The 21,796-nt window shown below is 42.9% G+C and overlaps 1 protein-coding gene and 1 pseudogene across 1 annotated transcript in view; one reads left to right on the top strand and one right to left on the bottom strand.

Moving 5' to 3' along the window:
* Positions 1–2,865: 2,865 nt before the first annotated feature.
* mettl2a (methyltransferase 2A, methylcytidine) overlaps positions 2,866–21,796 on the bottom strand; it is a 39,547-nt gene continuing 20,616 nt past the window's right edge. Inside the window, exons 7-9 of the mRNA XM_078529825.1 lie at positions 16,393–16,499; positions 6,579–6,644; positions 2,866–4,498 (exon numbers count right to left, since the gene is read on the bottom strand). Coding sequence (XP_078385951.1) covers positions 4,347–4,498; positions 6,579–6,644; positions 16,393–16,499 — 325 coding nt within the window. The 3' untranslated portion in view covers positions 2,866–4,346. The remainder of the gene's footprint in view (positions 4,499–6,578; positions 6,645–16,392; positions 16,500–21,796) is intronic.
* On the top strand, positions 18,556–18,915 carry LOC144667776 (cytochrome b-c1 complex subunit 7 pseudogene; annotated as a pseudogene).

The following is a 21,796-nucleotide window of genomic DNA, read 5'->3' as shown; positions in this document are numbered from 1 at the left end:
GTGGGTTTGGGGCCCATCTGACTAATCCACTCGGGAGAGGTGGGTCCGTCATTACAATATGCTACAGAAGCCCACTCCCGTTCCTCAGATTTTGGCAGTCATTTGAATTTAACACCTCCTGAGTTTGGGAGACTTGGCAGTTAAAGGGAGGTGGGAGCAGTTGGATCCAGCAGGTAAGTACTTTGCCAGTAATAAACACAGCCAATGCTGGAAATACTCAGCGCGCCTGTCAGCATCTGTGGAGAGAATTAGATAATGGGCTGAATTTTCATGCCATTTGTCCATATCGGAACAGAGGACCGGCGACAAACACGGTAGGCGGGATCCGATTCCAGGATTCATGTCTCCAATCCCATCGCTGGCAATTTTTAGCAGAGCGGGAAGTGAAAGTGATTCAAGAACTGAAGACACTGTTTGCTCAGGATGGAATGATGCCTTGCCCTTGTGAATAACTAGAATGCTTGCCTCTTCAGCGGTGTGCAGCCTTCCAGATATATAATTGAGTCTTGGGTAGGCAGTCAAGAGGCTTGTGCTCCTGTGACTGTCAGCTCGGTCTAGTAACCGAAACCCCTCACACGAGTTGAAAATTATTTCAGTTATTAACGATCAAAGGTTAAGAATTCAAAGTGTCTTAGCAAGATGGCAGAGGAAATCTACCTCAGTGCCATGGTTGTCAGATGTGGCTCAGTTGGTAGCGCTCTGATTGAGATTGAAGATTGAGCGGGTTGAGCCCCACTGCAGAGGCTGGAGCACAAAATCCAGGCTGGCACGTCTGTACTGTACAGAGGTGTGGTAGTCACAAGTAGCATCTCTTGGATGAAATGTTAAACCAAGGGCCTGTCTGGCCTCTGACCTGGATGTAAAAGGTCACATAGAACTGTTTGAAAGGGAGCAGGGGAGTTCTCCCCAGTTTATTAACACTTATTGCCTCTCAACCATCATGAGATTATGTGGTCATTGTCACATTGCTGTTTGTGGGAGCATGCTGTTTACAAATTGGCTGCTGTGTTTCCTACGCTACAGCAGTGACATTTCAAAAATACTTGATTCTGATTTATGGGGGTGCAAGCTCATGACATCAAAATGAGATTTGAACTAGGCTGATGCTGCGTTGCTAGTTCAGTACCATAGCCACTTGGTACATCAACAGTCAAGCTCAACACAAGGCCACTTGTTGGGTGTCCATGCACACAATCTAAATTAGGGCTTCCAAAACTGAGGGTCGAGACCCCTAGTGGGGGTTGCAGCATGAGATTTTGGGGTGGCGAGCTCTGAGACAGCAATGGCTGTGGAGCTCAGGATGACTGATAACAGCTGCGAGGCCCCTTTAAATCATGTCTATTTCTTGGGCCTGGTCTGACAGATCTTTGAGGCCTGATTACTGTGGCAAAAATGCCTGTGAAAAAGGAAATTTTTTTTTCAAAAACCTTGCATTTTAAACTCCCACCACTGTAAACTTCTCCCACCTATCCACCCCCTGCCCCCGCTTAGCAGCTGAAAGTACCCAAGTAACCCTGCCCCCCCCAGTCACATGAAGCCTGAGGCATTGAAATGGGGGTCAGAGCAGTAAATATTTGGGAAGCACTGATCTAAATTATGTTCTGGAGCAACCCACCAAGCTCACTTCCATTAGTCTTGCAACCTCCACCATCAAGTACAAAAACAGCGAGATGATATCACCTCCAAGATCTCCTCAAAGTCAGGCACCATCCTGACTTGGAGACATATATAGTTTAAGCCTGTGACTCCTTACCGTACACAGGATTTAATTGTGATCACCTTGCTTGTTCCTTTAATTATTTTACAAACTTCTTTAAGATCATCTCCTTTTCCAACTCTCTCCAAAATTCTCAGACCTCAGGTGCAACACCTAATACTTCCCCTCAGCCTGACATGAGTTCTCTAACAAGTAATTTTATTCCTTTCAGTCAGTTATTCTGACTTCCCACTGTTTTGTAGCCTTTTGTGTGGGACTATCAGATGTTCATTGGAAGCCCAGTAAAAACACCATTGGTTTTACCACAGCCCAAAGTCGAGGAGGCTGGTCAGATACCATCCCCAGCTGAAACCACTTTCGCTCCTGTTACTGGATTACCCTCAGGTCTACTCCTAGTGAAGTGGGTATATAAAACACCCAAGTACAGGGCTTTATAACATAGTATGCACGCTAATATATAACATACACAATGTTGTATAATATACAGACGGCAACATTACAATATTTTTCAAATATTCATTCTGAGGTTGTGGGCGTCACTGGTAAGTCCAGAATTTATTACCTCTCCCTGGTTGCCCTTGAGGCGGTGGTGGGCGGACCTCCTTCTTGAACCACTGCAGCCTTTGTGGTGAACCTGTTCTAACAATGCTGTTAGGTAGAAAGAAACTGTGGTAAGCTACTGCAGTGCCTCTTGTCGATAGTATACACTTCAGCTACAGTATGCCGGTGATGGAGGCAATGGATGGTGAAGCCAGTGGATGTGTGCCAATCAAGTGGACTGCTTTGTCCTGGATGTCTTGTTGGAGTTGCACTCATTTGGTAAGTGAGAAGTGTCCTATCACATTCCTTACTCATGCCTTGTAGGGTTTGGAATGACTTTGGGGAGTCAGGAGGTGAGTTACTTGCTGCAGAATTCCCAACCTCTGACCTGCTCTTGTAGTCACAGTATTTATGTGGCTGGTTCAGTTCAGTTCCCCAGGCTGTCGATGCGGGAAATTTGATGATGGTAATGCCATCAAGGGGATATTCATATCTAATGCATATACAGTAACAGTCATAAAACACACACAAACAGTGTCACATGTCACAGGAGTCACACATACCCAAACAGGAAAGTCCACTCAAATCACTGGATATCGACAAAGAAGAAAAAAATACAATTTATTAAATATACTGTTCTTGCCATAACACCATCCAGTAAAAACAATGACAATACAGTTAAAATCGACATTTTTGTTCCCATATCTACAGTGGGTCAAACAGTACGAATAGCTTGATGTGCTTCGTTAGACTACGATAACGTGTACAGACCCAGACATGGCTACTTGAAACACAGCAGCACTGAGAGACTCTCTTGGCGTGCACTCAACCCTTGTGTGGTGCCTACATATGGTTAGAGTCTAAATTTGCTGCGTTGTGTATCAAACTTTTCCAATAAGAATTAACCCTTCCTCCGCCACCCCAGCAATTTGAGGCATCCATGGCAGAGAGTGAGACTCCTTTGTTTAAGATGCTTTTTGCTGCGTCTGTGAATGGTGAGCAATCGATCTGTTCCTGGGCCTTCCCTGAAATCAATGTGCAGGAAGCATGCAAGGAGGCTGCCCTCTCTCTAATGGGCCCTCGTTACAGGAGATGGCCCTTGATGCACCCCAAAGCCTTGCTGCTGAGATGGGGATCTCTGCAGAGATCAGCCAGCTCAAATCCTTTTCAAAGTAAAGTAATAGCAAACTCAAATCGTGAATATCTTCATCTAATTTTGAGATCACCATGGTTTACATGGACACCCAGGGGTCCAATGAGGAAAGGAAACCAAACCAGTATGCAGAGAATGGTTCACACAGTAACTGGCTTGTGTGCCCTTGAGTGAAGACAACTGCGGAACGATCTGATCAAGTTATCTAAAAGGTTCAAAGGATTTGAAACTATATTTTCTGGTGGGCGAAATCAAGAACAAGTGGACATCATGTTAAAATTAGAGCTCAGTTATTTCGGAGCGAAATCAAGAATATTTGTTTCAGACAAAAGGTAGCAGAAATCTGGAAAACTCTCTCCACCCCCAAAATGGATGCTGGGATAATTGGAGCTTTTAAGACTCAGACTGATCAACTTTTGTTAGGTAAGGGCATCAAAGAATATGAGTGAAGGTGAGTAACTCGAGTTGAGGTACAGATCAGCCATGATCTGATTGAATAGTGGATCAGGCTCAAAGGGCTGAATGACCTATTCCTGCTATATTAACACAGAGACTACAGAAGTTTTGGAGAATGGAAGAAAATGGTGTGAACAGTGAGTTGTGGTGACTGACAGGGGAGCTGAAGGGAATGGGCAGTCAGGTTTGTACAGTCTACAGAAATGTTCAACAGATTAACACACTGACCAGTGATTTCACCTCCAAGAACAAGCAGCAAGTATGAATATGGTGACTGTAACATACAGAGTGCTATATATAAACAGACAGGAGTTAATGTGCAGTCATCCAGAATTTTATAACGGTTCTGATTATGGAGCAAGAGGGTTTAAGTCAACTCATCAGGGCTAAACAAAGTGACAGCAGATTGAATCAGGATCTCAGACAGTCACATCAATTCAATGCAGCTCAAAGGCAACTGATGCACGGGGTTGGGAATCTTCATTCTCCTTGCTGGAGAGGTTTGCGATACTTGCACTGGATCCAGACCCGATACATAGTCAGCTGCTTCCCACGGTTAACCTGCAGACGCCGATCCACTAGGTTCTGGACTTTGTCCAGGCTGGCAGATGTGAAGAGCTCATCCAGTTCACCTGGAGAGAGAAGACAGTATTACAGGTTAAGTGGGCTTAGGCCTTGCAGGCTCTACAATGTTCTTATCAAGTATCGGCCAATGGCCCACTCTGAGCAATTTTATAAATGGTATTTTAGAGCTTTATAGCAGGGGCTATCTCGATCATTGTGTCTGTACTGGAATAAACCAATACTAATCCCACTGACCTGCTCTCTCCTTGCAGATTATATCTAAATATTTACCTTCTTTTCCCTTAAAAGGAATGATCTCTGCCTCATCCACTCCCAATGGAAAGCATTCCCTTTGTGGAAAGAAATGCATTTAACTTCTTTCCTCACTCTCTCGAAGACAATTTTAGATTAATGACTGCTAGTCACTGCCTCCCTAACATATTCACCTTGATATAGCCCTTCATTATTTTAAGAACCTCCATTACACCTCTTCTTGGCTGGGAGGAGCAATAGTAAAGAAAGAGATGTGCATTTAAGTCACACCTTTCATGAATACAGGGTGTCCCCACAGCCAGTGAAGTACTTTTTGAAGCGTAGTCACTATTGTAGGGAAATGCAGCAGCCAATTTCCACACAGCAAGATCCCACAGAGATAAATGAACAAACAGTCTGCTTAGTGATGTTGATTGACAGATTGATATTAGCCAGGACATCTGGAGAACATTTAAATAATGCCATGGGTCCTTTTATATCCAAACAGGCACAACGGAGCCTCGGTTTAATGTTTCTTCTGAAAGATGGCATCTCCGATAATGCAACACACACCCCAATGGTGCTCTGAAGTCTCAGCCTAAATTATGTGCTCAAGGCTCTGGAGTGGAGCTTGAACACATGACCTTCTGACTCAGAGGCGGAAGTGTAACAAGGGCCAGGATAGTCCTGTCACACAGCGAAGCAGTGACTTATGCTGCTTACTGCATCTTAAATATTGTTCTTGCCTTTCTCGTCAGCTGCAGCAGGAGCTTGGTCTTCCAGCTGCAGAGTGTACCAATGGTCAAGGAGAAATGTGAGGCCTAGTGGCGTCACATTGAAGCAAAACCTGCCCCTTTGTCATCATTAACTGAAGGCAAACCGCTTCAGTTCAGTGTTTCCAAGTGTTTTAAAGCCAATTTTTAATCAATTTTTCATTCTAGCACCACCCCACCCCCACATCTGCACCTGCACTGCCGTTCACCCCCAACTCCTCATTTCCTGTTCAGACGACCCCATACACCCCACCCGAACCTGCATCACCGCTCACACCCCAGTCCCATCCGCATCCCTATGCTGCTCACCTCCCTCCCAAACCCATGTCATCACACACCACTGCACTCACATCTCCCGTGATGCTCACCCCCTTCCTGGCATTCACCCCTTCACCTCCCCTATCACTGTGCACACCTCCCCCAAAGGCATCATCGGCTCTGCTCTGACACCTGTGGAACTAAGGAGCTGGGGATATTGGGGCAGGGGTCTGAGTCAGGGGTGCAGGTGGCAGGACAGTGGGGGGGGTGGTGGGTTTAGCAGCATCAGGGTTGACGGCAGCGTGAAGACACCCTGCTTGATTTAAAAGAGCGATCCTAGTAGGCTCTACTCCTACTAAGAAGAGGGCTAAATAAATCAGGGTAAAATAAATTAGGTAAATCTAAGGCAAACAGCCCAAATTTACATGCTGCCTGGTCTCAGCAGGACCATCAGCCGGGGCTCCCACAAAACCATTTCTGGTGAACTGGAAGTTTGGGTTCCAGCATAAGTTGGCTTCCCAGTACCCAGAACCTCGGATTCCATCGTGGCCCCTTAATTGTGGTGAACATCTCCGCATTCACCACAATCGGGAACGGAAGATCTGGGCCAATATATGCATCATGGTTGTACTAAACCAACAGGCTAGCTGCTTGGAGTTCTCATTCCAAAGTGACAGCACTGACCATATCAGGAAGAGGTCAGGTCAATAAAACAGGATCTTAGCACATAAAATTTTAAAAAGGGAATCATTTCATAACAGGGACTGTGGATCAAATCACTATCGATTCTAATGCAGGAATCCCCTCAACTCCCACATTCTTAAAAAATTTAGTGAAGATTAAGCTGCAAACAGTGTATGATTACCTGGTGTGAAGAAATAAACTCTAGTCCCATCTCCTCGAACGTAGAAATTTTTAGATAGACAGCGACCTACAACAATAACAACAACTAATATTCATTTGGCTCCTTTAAGGTAATAAAACATTCCAAAGCACTTCACAGGAGCATTATAAGACAAAACATCACACCTAGCCACATAAGGAGATATTAGGTCAAATGACCAAAGTTTGGTCAAAGAGGTAAGTTTTAAGGAATGTCTTAAAAGAGGAAAGCGTGGTAGAGAGACGCAGGGAGGGTAATTCAGAGCTTAGGGTCTAGGCAGCTGAAGACAGGGTCACTAGTGGTGGAGCAATTAAAATTGGGGGATGCACAAGAGACCAGAATTAGGGCAATGCAGATACCTCAAAGTTGTAGGGCTGGAGGAAATTACAGAAGTAGAGAGGGGTGGAAACATGAAGGGGTTTGAAAACAAGGATTTTAAAATAAGACATTGCTTGGCTGGGAGCCAATGAAGTTGAGCGAGAACAAGGGTGACAGGGGAATGGGACTTGATGCAAGTTAAGACACGGGCAGCAGAGTTTTGGATGACCTCAAGTTTACAGAGGGTAGAACGTTTGGAGACCAGCCAGGTGTGTGTTGGAATAGTTGAGTCTAGAGGAAACCCTGGATGAGAGTCTTAGCAACAGGTGAGCTGAGACAGGGTAAGGTTGTTTTGAGATTGGACGAGGTACATTCTTTGAGCAGTGTAAAGGTGCTCTGGAGATGGCTGGGTTGCACCTGATTCAGAACTGCTTTACGCTGGCACTAAAGACAAAATTAGCAAAGTGTTTTCCATTTCCAGTGTTACGGAGGTGGAAATGGGCAACCTCAGGAATGTCACAAACATGAGGTCGGAAGCTCATCTTGGACCGAGTGTGACAGCAAAGTTACGAACAAAAACATATAATGTTGGAGAACTCAGCAGGTCTGACAGCATCTTTGGAGAGAAATACAGAGTTAACGTTTCAAGTCTATATGACTTCACCCTATTTCAAAGCTGTCCTTGTCCCCAGTTTCATTTTATTCTGTTTCAGATTTCCAGCATCCGCAGTATTTTGCCTTTATCTTAGTGTTTAATTCACTGCCACTTCTCTTCCAGGAATGCCTACCTTGAAGAAGTACTGCTCTTCTCTCCGACAGGATTTCCGCTTGTCTCTTTTGCCCTGCTCACCTTCATTGCTTTCCATTTCCCTCCTGGTGTTTGACGAGGTGTTTACTAAAACTTGCTTTCACAGCCATATTTCCTTCCTCAGTGACTGTCTCCGTCTCCGACTTACCCCACGTGGATTCCAAGTGAAGTCCCATCCCTCATGTTTCGAACCCACACAGGATTACAGGTTATCTCCAGGACATACAACGCTCCTCGAACTGCTATTCTCGTTGCATCCTGAGATCCACACTCCATGCGCCACCATGTGAACACAATCGACCTCTCCCTCCAGCAGCACAGACTCAACCTATCTCAAAGATGTCCTTGCCCCCAGTTTCATTTTATTCTTGAAGAGTCATACAGACGCGAAACGTTAACTCTGTCTTTCTCACCACAGATGCTGTCAGACCTGCTGAGTTTTTCCAGCATTTTTTGCCTTTGTTTCAGATTTCCAGGATCCGCAGTATTTTGCCTTTATCTTAAGGTTACGAACATACTGGCTTAATCTCAGACTATTGCCCGGGAGACGGCTGGAGTTGGTAGTTAAGGAACGGACTTTGAAGTGGAGGCTGAAAACAATGTCTTCAGTCTTCCCAATATTTAACTAGGGGAAATTTCTTTTCACCCAGTACTGAAAGTTGAATAAGTGGTCTGATAATTTAGCAACAGTGGAGTATTCGAGAGAGGTGGTGATGAGGTAGAGCTGGGTGTCATCAGCGTACAAGTGAAAACTAACGCTGTGCCTTTGGATGATGTCGCTGAGGGGCAGTATGTGGGTGAGAGCTGGGGGAGGGGGTGCACAAACATAGATCCTCGGGGGACACCAGAGGTAAGGATGCAGGAGCAGGAAGAGAAGCTGTTGCAAATGATTCTCTGGCTACGATGAGACAAATGAGAATAGAACCAGGTGGGAGCAGTCCCACCTAGGTGGATGACATTAGAGTGATGTTGGAGGAGGATGCTGTGGTAGACTGTGTCAATCAGGAATGGGTATGGTATTCAGAGAGAGAATACAGAGACTTAAAATGCATAGCTGATTTTATTTTAAATGAACTGCCGCATTTTACTGGAGTTAGCTGGAGTTCAACTTGCAGCTACTGAAAGCACTCACCAAAGGGGTTTCATTATGATGAAACATACAGGCCACTGGATGGAATGCAAAGCACTGCTGCCCATTTAGTATTTTTGGTTCCAAAGAAGAGTCATATTGGACCCCATAAGTTAACTCTGTTTCTCTCTCCACAGGTACTGCCAGACCTGCTAAGTTTTTCCAGCACTTTCTGTTTTTATTTTAGTGATTTTTGGCGATTTTTCTGGTGGTCTGGGTACAGGATCTCACTGGAAAATGGAAAACACTTTGCCAATTTTGTCAACCAGTGCCAGTATGAAGCATTTCCAAATCAGGTGCAACCCAGCTATCTCCAGAGCACCCTTACACTGCTCAATGTTCCTCATCCAATCTCAAAACAACTTCACTGCACCATATGGCACTGACACATGCTGTGGCCTCCGTCAACGAGACTGCCAGTTTGTGGGCAATGTGTTCCCTCCCACTGGGAACTAGGTTTAGATGTATTGCAGAGAGGACTCATAGACAGAAGACAAACACGACTTCCATCTCTTCAGTTTTGGCTAGTTTCAAATGCAGGCCCAGCTTTGAAAGAGCAGTGTCCAACTACCTGCACCATCAATTTCTCCGTTTGCCTGTAGTTTCGACAAAATTTGGAAAAGGATTTTAAGGATTTTTCATTAAGCGTTCATTAAGAAAAACCTTGCGACCTTTAACAATTCCATATGAAGTGTCTCAAACACTTTAGTGGTCTATCTCAGAAACAACATGTATTCAATAGGAATGGATAAAGTTAGTGGCTCAGTCTGAAACATAGCAGGAAAACTTACTGACTATCCAGCAGCAAATGCTCCATTTCTGCATCGCAGCAAATAATTCTGAAGTGGACTGGGAAGTGTGGTTCGTGTCTGTCTAATGGAGCCTGTAACTGAAGGTCATTGACCTTTCACTAAACCACACAATAAATAGAATGTTTTCTATCACTCTTTCCAACACCCAGTGACCCGACCTATTCTTTGTTTGACATTTTACTTGTCACAGCACCAACTTCCATGTTACTGAGAGAACAGTGTACTCATTGAATTGAGCAGAGCGGCAGTGGTGGTTGGGAGAATGGGATATTTTTTTCACCATATTAAGCACTCACTGTCCAGGTAATACAAAGCGTGGAGTCCCATGTCCCAGTGATTTTTTTCCGTCGATTGCAGACCTGCAACTCCACTTCCACTCTCCCACAATATTTCTCCATACTGATGAATTCAGCTAGTCTGGTAGGTAATTTTGCCGTTAACTCATTGCTTCTCAGAAGTAGAACATGGCAGAACTTGGAATGATTAATTCCACTTGCAGCCAATTTGTGGAAACAACTGGCATAGTGATAACATCTTCAACATAGTCAGACATTACAATGAACTTCACAGATGCGTAACCACACAAATTGTGTCTGTGCCAGCCAAAATTGGCCAACCAGCCTAACCCCACTTTCCAGTTCTTAGTCTGTAACCCTGGAGGTTACAACACTTCAAGTTCATATCTAAGTATTTTTTAAATGCAAAGAGGGTTTCTGCCTCTACCACCCTTTCAAACAGTGAGTTCCAGATCTCCATCATCCACTGGGTGAAAAATTACTCAACTCCCCTCGAATTTTCCTACCAATTACTTTACAATCTACAACCCCTGATTATTGACCTCTTGCTAATAGAAATAGGTCCTTCCTATCAGGCTCCATCTAGGCCCCTCATAATTTTATACTCCTCAATTAATTCTCCCCTCTGCCCCCTCTATTCCAAAAAAAGCCAACCCCAGCCTATCCAATCTTTCATCACAGCTAAAGTTCTCCATTCCTGGCAAAATCCCCATAAATCTTCACATCAACTCTTCTTGTTGCAAATCCTATCAAGTTGGTCAGACATGACCTTTCCTTAACAAAACCATGCTGACCGTCCTTGATTAATCAACTGTGTTTCTAAATGACTTACACTGTCCCTCAGACTTTTTTTTCCAATAGTTTGTCTGCAGCCAAGGTTAGGCTGACTGGCCTGTCATTGGTCTATTCCTTCCTCCCTTTCCAAATAGTGGTACAATATTAACAGTCCTCTAGCACAATGCCAGTTGCCAGAGAGCCAAGCTAAAGGGAGAGAGATTGGGGTTGCGGGCACATTAAAAGCTTCGTCAATGAGGTAGGATTTAAAGGAGGAGGGAGGTGAATAGATTTAAAGGGGGAATTCAAGAATTTAGGGCCTGGTAGCTGAAGGCAGGGCCATCAATGGAAGGGCGATGGAAATCAGTAGGCCAGAATTAGAGCAGTGCAGAGTCACCGATTTAAAACTGGATTTGTCGGAGAACTTATTTTCAGTGCTGTGACATAACTCAGTCAGCACACATGACGCATTTGTCCTGCCGTAGAACCAGTGTCCATGAGTTGGCACAGGTCCAGCGACAGGTCTTGTCAATTCTTTTACTTTTGACAATATAACTTGGATCTTCGGGCTAATTAATTTCCTTTTCATCTTCTAAATATTGCATCGGGTTTTTTGGATTATTGTAGCACCACTCTTAAGTGGTAACACTGAAAATAATCTTGTTTTCATTTGGCATTGTCACAGTGTTTAACTGTTGAGGTGTTGAGTTATGTAAAATCTGTGTGTTCGGTGAAAATTGAGATCAGTTTTTAAATTTTATTTGTTTTCTCTGTTGCAAAGGCATTGGCTCATTTTGGGCCACAATGCCACAAGGTGCCAGGAGTATTCTGGGCCCTCACCCTGCTCTGACTGATTCTGAGATTTTCTAGTCTGTATAGCTTGGTGCTACACTAGGTGGTGCCATCACCCAGCAGGTCATCAGAGGAGTCTGATATCAAAGCTTTAATTCATCATAAATCGGAGATGTAGCATACCCTGAATAGGAACAGCAGCGAATCACCAATTACATTTCTCATGTTGAGGCAGAGGGAATGCTATTTCTGGGAGTAGTTTATGGGCCCCCTAACAGTAGCTACATTGAAGGACAGAGTATGAATCAATAAATAACGGGGGCTTGTAGAAAGGTAATAATCATGGCCAATCTTAAACTTCATATAGATTGACAAATCGAATTGGCAAAGGTAGCCTGGAGGATGGGTTCATAGAGTGCATTTGGGACAGTTTCTTAGAACAATACATTCTGGAACCAACCAGGGAGCAGGGCATTTTAGACTGGTAATGTGTAATGAGACAGGATTAATTAATGATCTCACAGTAAAAGATCCTCTAGGCAAGAGTGATCATAACTTGATAGAATTTCACATTCAGCTTGAGGGTGAGAAATCTGGGTCTGAGACTAATGTCTTAAACTTAAAAAAAAGGCAATTAAAAAGGTATGAAGACAGAATTGGCTAAAGTGGACTGGGAAAACTGGTTAAAAATGTAAGATGGTAGAGAAGCAGTGGCTGACATTTAAGGAGATACTTCAAAACTCTCAACAAAAATATATTCCGTTCAGAAAAAAAAGTCTATGAGAAGGATGCACCATCCGTGGCTGATTAAGGAAGTTAAGGATGGTATCAAATTGAAAGAAAAGGCATTCAATGGCTATGAAGATTAGTGATAGGATGGAAGATTGGGAAAATTTTAGAAACCAGCAAATGATGACTAAAAAAAAGGAAGAAAACAGAGCATGAGAGTAAACTAGCAGGAAATATAAAAGCAGAGTAAGAGCTTCTACAAGTATATAAAAAGGAAGAGTAGCAAAAGTAAGCGTTGGTCCCTTAGAGGGAAATTAATAATGAGAACAAGCACATGTCAGAGAGTTGGAACATGTATTTTGTATCTATCTTACAGCTGAAAACATAAAGAGCATCCCAAGAATTATAGAAAATCAAGATGCAAAATGGAGGGAGGAACAAAAAATAATCACAATTACCAGAGAAAAAGTACTGGGAAACTAATGGAACTAAAGGCTGACAAATCCCTTGAATCTGATGGCCTGCATCCTAAGGTCTTAAAAGAAGTGGCTGCAGAGATAGTGGATGCAGTGGTTGTAATCTACCAAAATTCCTTAGATTCTAGAAAAATCCCAGTGGATTGAAAAACCATAAACATAACACCTCTATTCAAGAAAGGAGGAAGACAGAAAGCATGGAAACTATAGGCCAGTTAGCCTGACATCTGTCATTGTGAAAATGTGAGGAACTCATTGCTAAAGTAGTAGTGGCAGGACACTTAGAAAAATCACAATACAATCAGGCAGACTGAACACGGTTTTGTGAAAGGGAAATTGTGTTTGACAAATTCATTTCAGTATTGCTGAAAAAAAGGAGACTCTTTTTGTCAAGGCTTTTGATCTTGCATTCATCAGGACAATTTGCAAAAAAATACCAATGTCAAGGGAAACAACATATTTATACAGTCTGAGAAGAGTGCGCTGAGTGGCTGGCAAGTGGACAGCTGAATGTAATAATTTCCTTGCATGTCTTAATGGGCTCCATCCTGAGCTCAAATTCACCTTTGAAATGGAGCAGTCAAATGAACTCCTCTTTCCTTGATGTACTAGTTGAGAAATCTGCCAGGGGGTTCTCTACCACGGTCTACCGCAAGCCTACCTTCACTGGTCAATGCAGGCGCGTTGGGACTCTTACAGTTCCACGTGTTTTAAGATTGGCCTTATCGGCAACCTCGTAAATAGGGCCCGAGCCATTTGCTCACCATGCATGCTTGATGCTGAAATAAGGTGCATAAAAGACATCCTGCGGGATAAAGGCTACCCTGATCAGATCTTTTCACGCGGTAGGTCGAGCAAACCCATGAACAGGCCCAAGGCCATCAACTTTGGTCCTGAAAAGTGCCCAGTCTACCTCAGGTTACCCTGGTAGGGCAAGGTATCCTAAAAATTTGAGCAACAGGTAAAGCTAGCTGTTTCACGCTGCTACACTAAAGTAGCAACACAAATGGAATTCGCCACTAACAGGATGCTGCCATCAAGCCAAAAAGATTTTCTGCCTCTCACACAAATGAGTAATGTGGTGTATGAATTTCAGTGACAGGGATGCTAGGTATGTAGGCCGTACGTCGCAAGGAATGGCGGATCGCATCAAACAACAAGTCCCTTCCGCTGTTTGCAACGGGCAAGGTACAGACCGTATCCAACTAACCTGTGCTTGCAAAACTCAAAACACAATGTCCGACACTAGATGTGATGCCACGATTAGGCAACATTTGATAAATAATCCTCAGTGTGCTAAGAATTACACTGACAACCAATTTAAGATTGTCAGTACTGTTCGCAGTGTGGCGTAATTGCATGTACTGGAAACTACATACATTAATTCACAGGGCCCTGTTCTTTGCAGCAGAAAGAACATGTACACACATTGCTCCTGTTTCAGTTAGGTGACAGCCATTTGCTGGTTCATTCCCCAGGGCAATGTCTTGACCAATCAGAGTCAAGCTGCCTGGTTTCAATGGCAATCAATGCTTGGCAGTTAACTGTCAATCACCATCAACTGGTGCATTCACCATGGCAACACATCTACCAATCAGAGTCCGCTTGCCAATCAATCAGCTCTCTCTTCTCATACAATATAAATATGCGGTTTCCCCTGACATTGGTATCTTCTTGTGAATTATCCTGATAAGTGCAGGATGAAAAGCTTTGATAAAATATCTCTTTTTTCAGTAATACTTCAGTGTTTGTGCTACCAAACAACGGATTTCATTAGAGTTAATTGAAGATGGAACAAGCAGGGTGCTTAAAGGGGAACCAGTAGATGTATCTGAATTTCCAAAGGCATTCGATAAGGTGCCACATAAAAGGTTACTACACAAGATAAGAGCTCATGGTGTTGGGTTGATATACTAGCATGGACAGAGGATTGGCTAACTAACAGGGAACAGAGACTCAGGATAAAGAGTAATTTTCATGTTGGCAAACTAAAACTAGTGGAGTGGCACAGGGATCTTTGTTGGTACCTCAACTATTTACAATCTATATTCATAACTGGAGTGAAGAGACCAAGTGCATTGTAACCAAATTTGCTGATGATACAAAGATAGGTAGGAAAGCAAATTGTGAGGAGGATTCAAAGAGTCTGCAAAGATATATAGATAAGTTAATTGAGTGGATAAAAACTTGGCAGATGGGGTATAATGTGGGAAAATGTGAAATTATCCACTTTAGCAGGAGAATAGAAAGTCAGAATATTATTTAAATGGAGGGTGACTGCAGAACAGAAGGATCTGGGTGTCCTGGTACAGGTATCTCAAAAATATAGCATGTAGATACAGCAAGTAATTAGGAAGGCAAGTGGAACCTCGGCCTTCATTGCAAGGGGGATAGAGTATACAAGTAGGGAATTCTTGCAACAACTGTACAGGACACTGTTGAGAACTCACCTAGAGTACTGTGTACAGTTTAGGTCTCCTTACCTAGAAAGCAGTTCAAGAGAAGGTTCACCAGGTTGATTCCTGGGATGAACGGATTGTCTTATGAGGAAAGGTTGAGCTGGTTGGGCCTATGCTCATTGGAGTTTAGAAGAATGAGAGGTGATCTTATTGAAACCTAAGAGTCTAAGGGGGCTTGACAGGACAGATGCAGAGAGGTTGTTTCCCCTCCAGGGGAAATCTAAAACTAGGGGGCACAGTTCAAAAATAAAGAGTCTCCCATTTAAGACAGAGATGAGGAGGAATTTCTTCCCTCAGATGGTTGTCAATGGAATTCTCTCCCCCAGAGAGAGTGGAGGCTGTATTATTGAATATATTCAAGGCCAAGTTAGACAGATTGTTGATTTACAAGGAAGTCAAGGGTTAGATGGGGGTCAGAAGGAATGTGGATTTAAGGCCACAATCACATCAGCCACACTCTTATTAAATTGCAAAGCAGACTCAAGAGGCCGAATAGCCTACTCTTACTTCCTATGATCAGTTGGCCCGTGATTGTTTAAAAAGGCTGAGATTACAGAACCACCTCTGGAGGAAGTAATAACAGGCCTCTCTTTAGAGGTTACAGCACCATCTCTGGGGTAAATTAGAACAGCAGATTTTTGTTGGATGTTATAGCTTTTCTTCTGGAGCAAGTTCTTTAGAAGCCATTCTGTGGGCTAAATAATAGCAGACAGACCCACAGTTATTCTGGGACGTGGGAGTAATTTACCTTCCAATGATGAAAACTATCCACTTTCAGCTTCTTCCTTGAGAAATACATTTCACACTTCTGCCCTTGAGGAGGCAGCTGTGAAGACACTGCTGTGCCTAAGTTGCCAGTGGGTGATTGAACACTGTCACATGGGGACATCCATGTCCTGTGCTTCCATTACTAATGCAGAGGCACTGGGGTCTCGATCAGGAACAGAGTGAATCCAGAATCAAACAATATGCTTCTGAATCCTTGCATTATTCATTTGTGCTAAAAGTCGCAGTCACCGCAATTCTCCAATATATCACAAACTCGGAGTTAGTTCCAAACTCATGTCATCACATACTTGGGTAATGTACAATGAAAGAATTAGATTAAAACTGTAATTTTACGATTCCAATAATAGCTTGGGAGGCCTGAGCAGGTTATGTTACAGTATCAGTTAATCAGGGGGATCAGCTTCAAGCCCTTACCTTTCTTAAATCGAAGTTGTGCCATGTCATAACGCCCGTAGTCCCTGAAGAGAATCATCCCTCCTGGTTTCAGAAGTTGACTCAACCTCTTAACTACAGCCTGCATTCTGCAGAGAGAGGTGAGAAGAGAGAGTGGGGACAGGGGTGGAGAGGGGGGACAGGGCAGAGAGCGGGCATGGGGGGGAAGAAAGGAGAATGGGAGAGACAGATTAACAGGAACAACAAAGAGGGGGAAGAGAGAAAGGCAAAAAGAACGGGAGAAATATTTGAAACAGGTTAGTATTTGTCCCACACACCCTAGTCAGCCTGTGACATGCTCCAGGACACCAGCACTAGATACTACAAATGTTTTTATTTGTTCATGGGATGGGGCAAAGCCAGCATTTATAGCCCATCCCTCAAGAAGGTGGGAGTGAGCCAACTTCTTGAAATGCTGCAGTCCGTGTGGTGTAGGCACACTGACAATACTGTTAGATAGGAAGTTCCAGGGTTTTGACTTGGGGACAATGAAGGAACAACTATATATTTTCAAGTCAGGATGGTGAGTGGCTTGGAGGGGAAGCTGCAGGTAGTAGTGCTCCCATGCATCTGCTGCCCTTGTCCTTCTAGGTGGTAGTGGCCACAGGTTTGGAAGGTGCTGCCGAAGGAGGCTTGGCGAGTTGCTGTAGTGCATCTTGTAGATGGTACACACTGCTGCTACTGTGCATCAGTGGTGGAATAAGTGAATGTTTAAGGTGGTGGATGTGGTGCTGACAAAGCATGCTGCTTTGTCCTGCATGCTGTTAAGCTTCTTGAGAGTTGTTGGAGATGCACTCAGACAAGTGGAGAGTATTCCATCATTCTCTTGACTTGTGTCTTGTTAATGGTGGAAAGGTTTTGGAGTCTCACACTGCAGAATTTCCAACCTCTGACCTGCCCTCGTAGCCACAGTATTTATGTGGCCAGATCTGGTCAATACTAATTCCCAAATGTTAATGGTGGGAGATTCAGCGATGGTAAAGCTGCTAAATGTCACAGGATGGTGGATAGATTCTCTTTTGTAGGAGATGAGCAGCACATTGTGCTACAAAAGTTACGTGCTGCTTATCAGCCCAAATGCTATCCAGGTCCTGCTACATTTGGACATGGACATGAAATTTCACCTTCACAAGGACTGGGCAGTGGTCACTCATACCAATACTATTATGGACAGATGCATCTGTGACAGGTAGATTGGCAAAGACAAGGTAAAATAGGTTTCCCCCTCTTGTTGGTTCCTTCACAACTACCACAGACCCAGTCTAACAGCTATGTCCTTTGGGACTTGGCCAACTCTGTCAGTAGTGGTGTTACCGAGCCACTCTTGGTGATGGACATTGAAGTCCCCCAACCCAGAGTACATTCTGGACCCTTTCCACCATCGGTGTTTCTTTCAAGTTATGTGCAACATGAAGGAGTACTGATTCTTTGGCTGAGGGAGGGCGGTAGATGGTAATCAGTAGGAGGTTTTCTTGTGCAGGATAGTGACGGAGGAGTCTGAAAATTGGCTGTAAGGTATGATTCTGTGAGTATGTTACTTGACTAGTTTGTGAGACAGTTCTCCCAATTTTGGCATAAGTTGCCACATGTTAGCAAGGAAGACTTTGCAGGGTCAATTGGGTGGGGTGTGCCTTTGTGTGTCATTTTTGGTGCCTAAGTTGATCACAGGTAGTCTATCTGATTTCATTCATTTTAGACTTTCTGGTAGCAGATAACAACTGAATGGCATACTAGGTCATTTCAGACGGTAGTCAAAAATCAACCACATTGATGTGAGTCTGGACTCACACAGGCCATAAAATCATAAGAAATTGGAGCAGGAGTAGGCTATTCAGCCCAACAAGCCTGCTCCACCATTCAGTAAGACCATAGCTGATCTGATTATGGCCTTAAATCCACTTTCCTGCCTGCCCCCCATAACCCTTGACAACCAAAAATCTATAAGGCTCATGTTGGAGAAGGAAACAGTTAACTCACAAGGAGTTCAATCACTAATTACCAGTTAACAACCTAAGTACCCATTTGGATGTATAAAAGGGATAACAGTCCCTCGTTTTCTTTAATTTAGTTTAATTGGTTGCTCAAAAGAGTAAAAGGGATAACAGGTGAGACAAGTTGTTTCTGTAGAGAGTTTTATGGCTCTTGAGCAGGAAGATGGTGGCGAGAGCTCCAGTCAAAGCAACAAGCAGTTTGCTTCAAAACCTACAAAATTGGTACTATAATGCTGCAGGGTTCAACAAATACGGACTTATGCGGGATGACACACTCAACGAAGCTGATGACGTGAAAGAGGCTGTGCGAAGGTTGCCTGAAAACCTTTACAATGAGAGAATGTTCTGAATAAAACGAGCTTTGGATGTGAGCATGAAGCATTAAATCCTTCCAAAAGAAAAGTAGACAAAATACAAGTAGGATGTATGCTACCTAGAGCCATATCTTAAAGGAGTTATCTGCGAACAAAAGGAAAAAGAAGAATGGAATAAGGAGTGATTTACTGGTTTAGTTTTTGACTTGGTATTTGATTCCCTGTTAATATATAGTCATTGCAAATTTAAAACTCATTCTTTTGTTATTGGCCTTTGGCAGCAGCCAGGATAACAGATTCCCTTCTTGGGAAAAAAATAAATTGTGCTGTAAAACTACATTCCTGCAATTTGTTTTGTTTATGTACAGAATAATTTAAAACTCATTTTCTGATTACTTCCGTCATGGGCAGTTTTACTCGCAATTGTGTAGATTCAAAAATAAATCGAAAATAAAATTTAAAAAAAGAAATAAAACTCTGTCTGAAGGAGCCTGTCTTGGTCTTTATTGCCAAACAGCTATTGGAGCTTAACAGCGGTCGCAGTGGGTGGTTGCTGCTTGTAAGTAAAAAGATTGGAGATTTAAGCTTTCTTTGGACAAAAGACTGAATTTGGAGTTACTTTAAGAGCGTGATTGTATTTTTGTTTTTGTTATGATTACTGATCGATGTTTTCAGAGAGTGACCCCTATGAGCAATGGAAGAATGGAGTAACTATGTGGACATGGGTTACATCCTTGCCAAAGAATAAACAGGGAATGGTCTTGGCACTTTCATTACCATACAAAAGTAAAATAAAATGCAAAGTATTTTTTGGAGTTAGAGCCTGAGCATTTAGACACAGATGAAGGTTTGGAAACATTATTAGATTTTATGGATAAGATCTATCAAAAGGATGTGTGGTCAGATTTTGATAAATTTTGAAAGTTGGAGGATAGTTCCACAGAAGATTACATAATGGAATTCTGTAGACCATATGCAAGATTGCAAAAGTTCCATCTAGAAATTCCCCAATTAGTGCTGGCATTTAAGTTACTAGACTGTGCCAGAATATCGAAAATTTACAGAAAGATGCACACTGCTAGAACAGATGTCAGAAGCTCTAAAAAAGAACTCCTCTGAAAACATTCCTTTCCTGCAGCGTTCATGGTGCAAATGGGTCATTCGGCGGTAAGCCAAAAACGGAGGATGCAATGTTAACGGGATGGCGAGGTCGTTTAGAAGGATGCGGGCGTCCGTACAAAAAGGAGATTTGTAACCAGAAATAAAGAGGACAGAAACACCTTTGACAATTATGGCAGGAGAAAAGAATTGGGGAATTACAACAAAAGAGTGAACGCCAGGAATGCCCAGGGTGTGGTCAATCAGTGTTTTAGATGCAATTCAAAATACCATTATGCAATGAACTGTCCTAAACGATATAGTAAGGTGTTCAAAATTAAACATGAGACAGAAGACTCAGAAGAAGATGGAGATATTGACCAAAGAGAGGATATTGTATTAATTACAAGAAGTTTTAGCCCAGTGATGAATGTCTTGGTTGCAGAGTCCTTCAACTGTGTGGTGCTGGATAGCTGATGCACGTCTACAGTCTGTGGACTAGACTAGTTAACATGCTGCCTGGACTCCTTAAATGACAAGGACTGGAATAAGGTTAAAGAATTTGAGAGTTCCACCTGCTTTAGATTTGAAGATGACAATACCCTAAAATCTTTAAAAAGTGTAGTGATTCCCTGTAAGATAGCTGGAGTCAATCATTTCATCAGCATGGATGTAGTGTCTAATGAAATATCATTACTGTTGAGCAGGCCATCGATGAAAGCGCAAATGAAGATGGACATTGAAAATGACAGGCCATTGTATTTGGAAAACCTGTGGACAATTTACGCAATATGGACGCTACTGTATTCCTTTAATGAAACCTAACTTTTCTACTAAGGAAATTAAAGAAGTGCTATTAGCATCAGAAGAAGAATTTACAGGACAAAAAGATAATGGTATTAAAATTGCATCAGCTGTTTTCCCACCCGTCTTCCCAAATATTTAAAATTTTGCTAAGGGATAGAGAGTACGCTAAACTGATAAGAGGGGATAAGCGATAGATGCGATATATGCAAGAAATACAGAAGGACACCATTGCGGCCCATAGTGAGTCTACCCTTAACAAGGGATTTCAATGAAGTTGCGGTGATGGATTTAAAAGTGTGGGATAAAGTAAAGAACATTTTTATTTTACATTTTGTGGATTTAGCAACAAGGTTTGCCTAGTCGACAATCACGTACATTAAAAAGAAAAGTGTGGACCAGGTTGTGGAAAAGTGGATAGGGACTGGATTGGGACAAGCAGCAAAATTCCTCACTGTTAATGGGTGGGAATTTGCTAACTACGATTTTCGAGATATGTATGTAAACATGAATATAGTAGTTATGAATACAGCAGCAGAAAGCCCTTTTAGTAACGGATTGTGTGAAAGCAATCACGTGGTGATAGATGAGATGCTTCGTAAAATATTGGCGGATAGACCAAGCTGTAAATTATCAGCTCCAGCATTGGCTGTTCATGCCAAAAATTTGCCGCAGGTGGTTGGGGGCTATATCAGTTGGTTTTTGGTAGAAACCCAAAAATTCCTTCAGTCCTGAGTGATCATCCCCCAGCTTGGGAGGGAACTACGATTAGCTCTACCTTTTCTGAGCATTTAAATGCACTATACGCTGTAGAAGAGCTTTCCTTAAAGCCAAAGTTTCAGAAAGAATTCGGCGAGCTCTAAGGCACTATGTACGATCATCGGAAACTAATTTCAACCAGGGAGACATGGTATACTATAAAAGAGAAGGACTTAACAAGTGGAAAGGTCTGGGAAAGGTTATAGGTAAAGATGGTAAATAAAGATGGTAAAACAGTCTGGTTCCCATGCTATAAAGTGACTGTTTGGGTACACTCATCAAGGCTAGTTAGCATGGATTAGAAATTTGCGAATCTGGAAAGTGCTGTAGGAAGTGATGAGGAACCTTGTACTTATACCCATGTGTTGCATGATTGTGAGGGCCAGGTAGCTGAAGTTGACCGGGTATCTGAAGATGGAC

Source organism: Cetorhinus maximus, chromosome 25 (genome assembly GCF_964194155.1).
Source record: "Cetorhinus maximus chromosome 25, sCetMax3.hap1.1, whole genome shotgun sequence".
NCBI lineage: Eukaryota > Metazoa > Chordata > Chondrichthyes > Lamniformes > Cetorhinidae > Cetorhinus > Cetorhinus maximus.
Note: the sequence above shows the minus strand (reverse complement) of the source record. Positions and strands in the feature narration are given on the sequence as shown.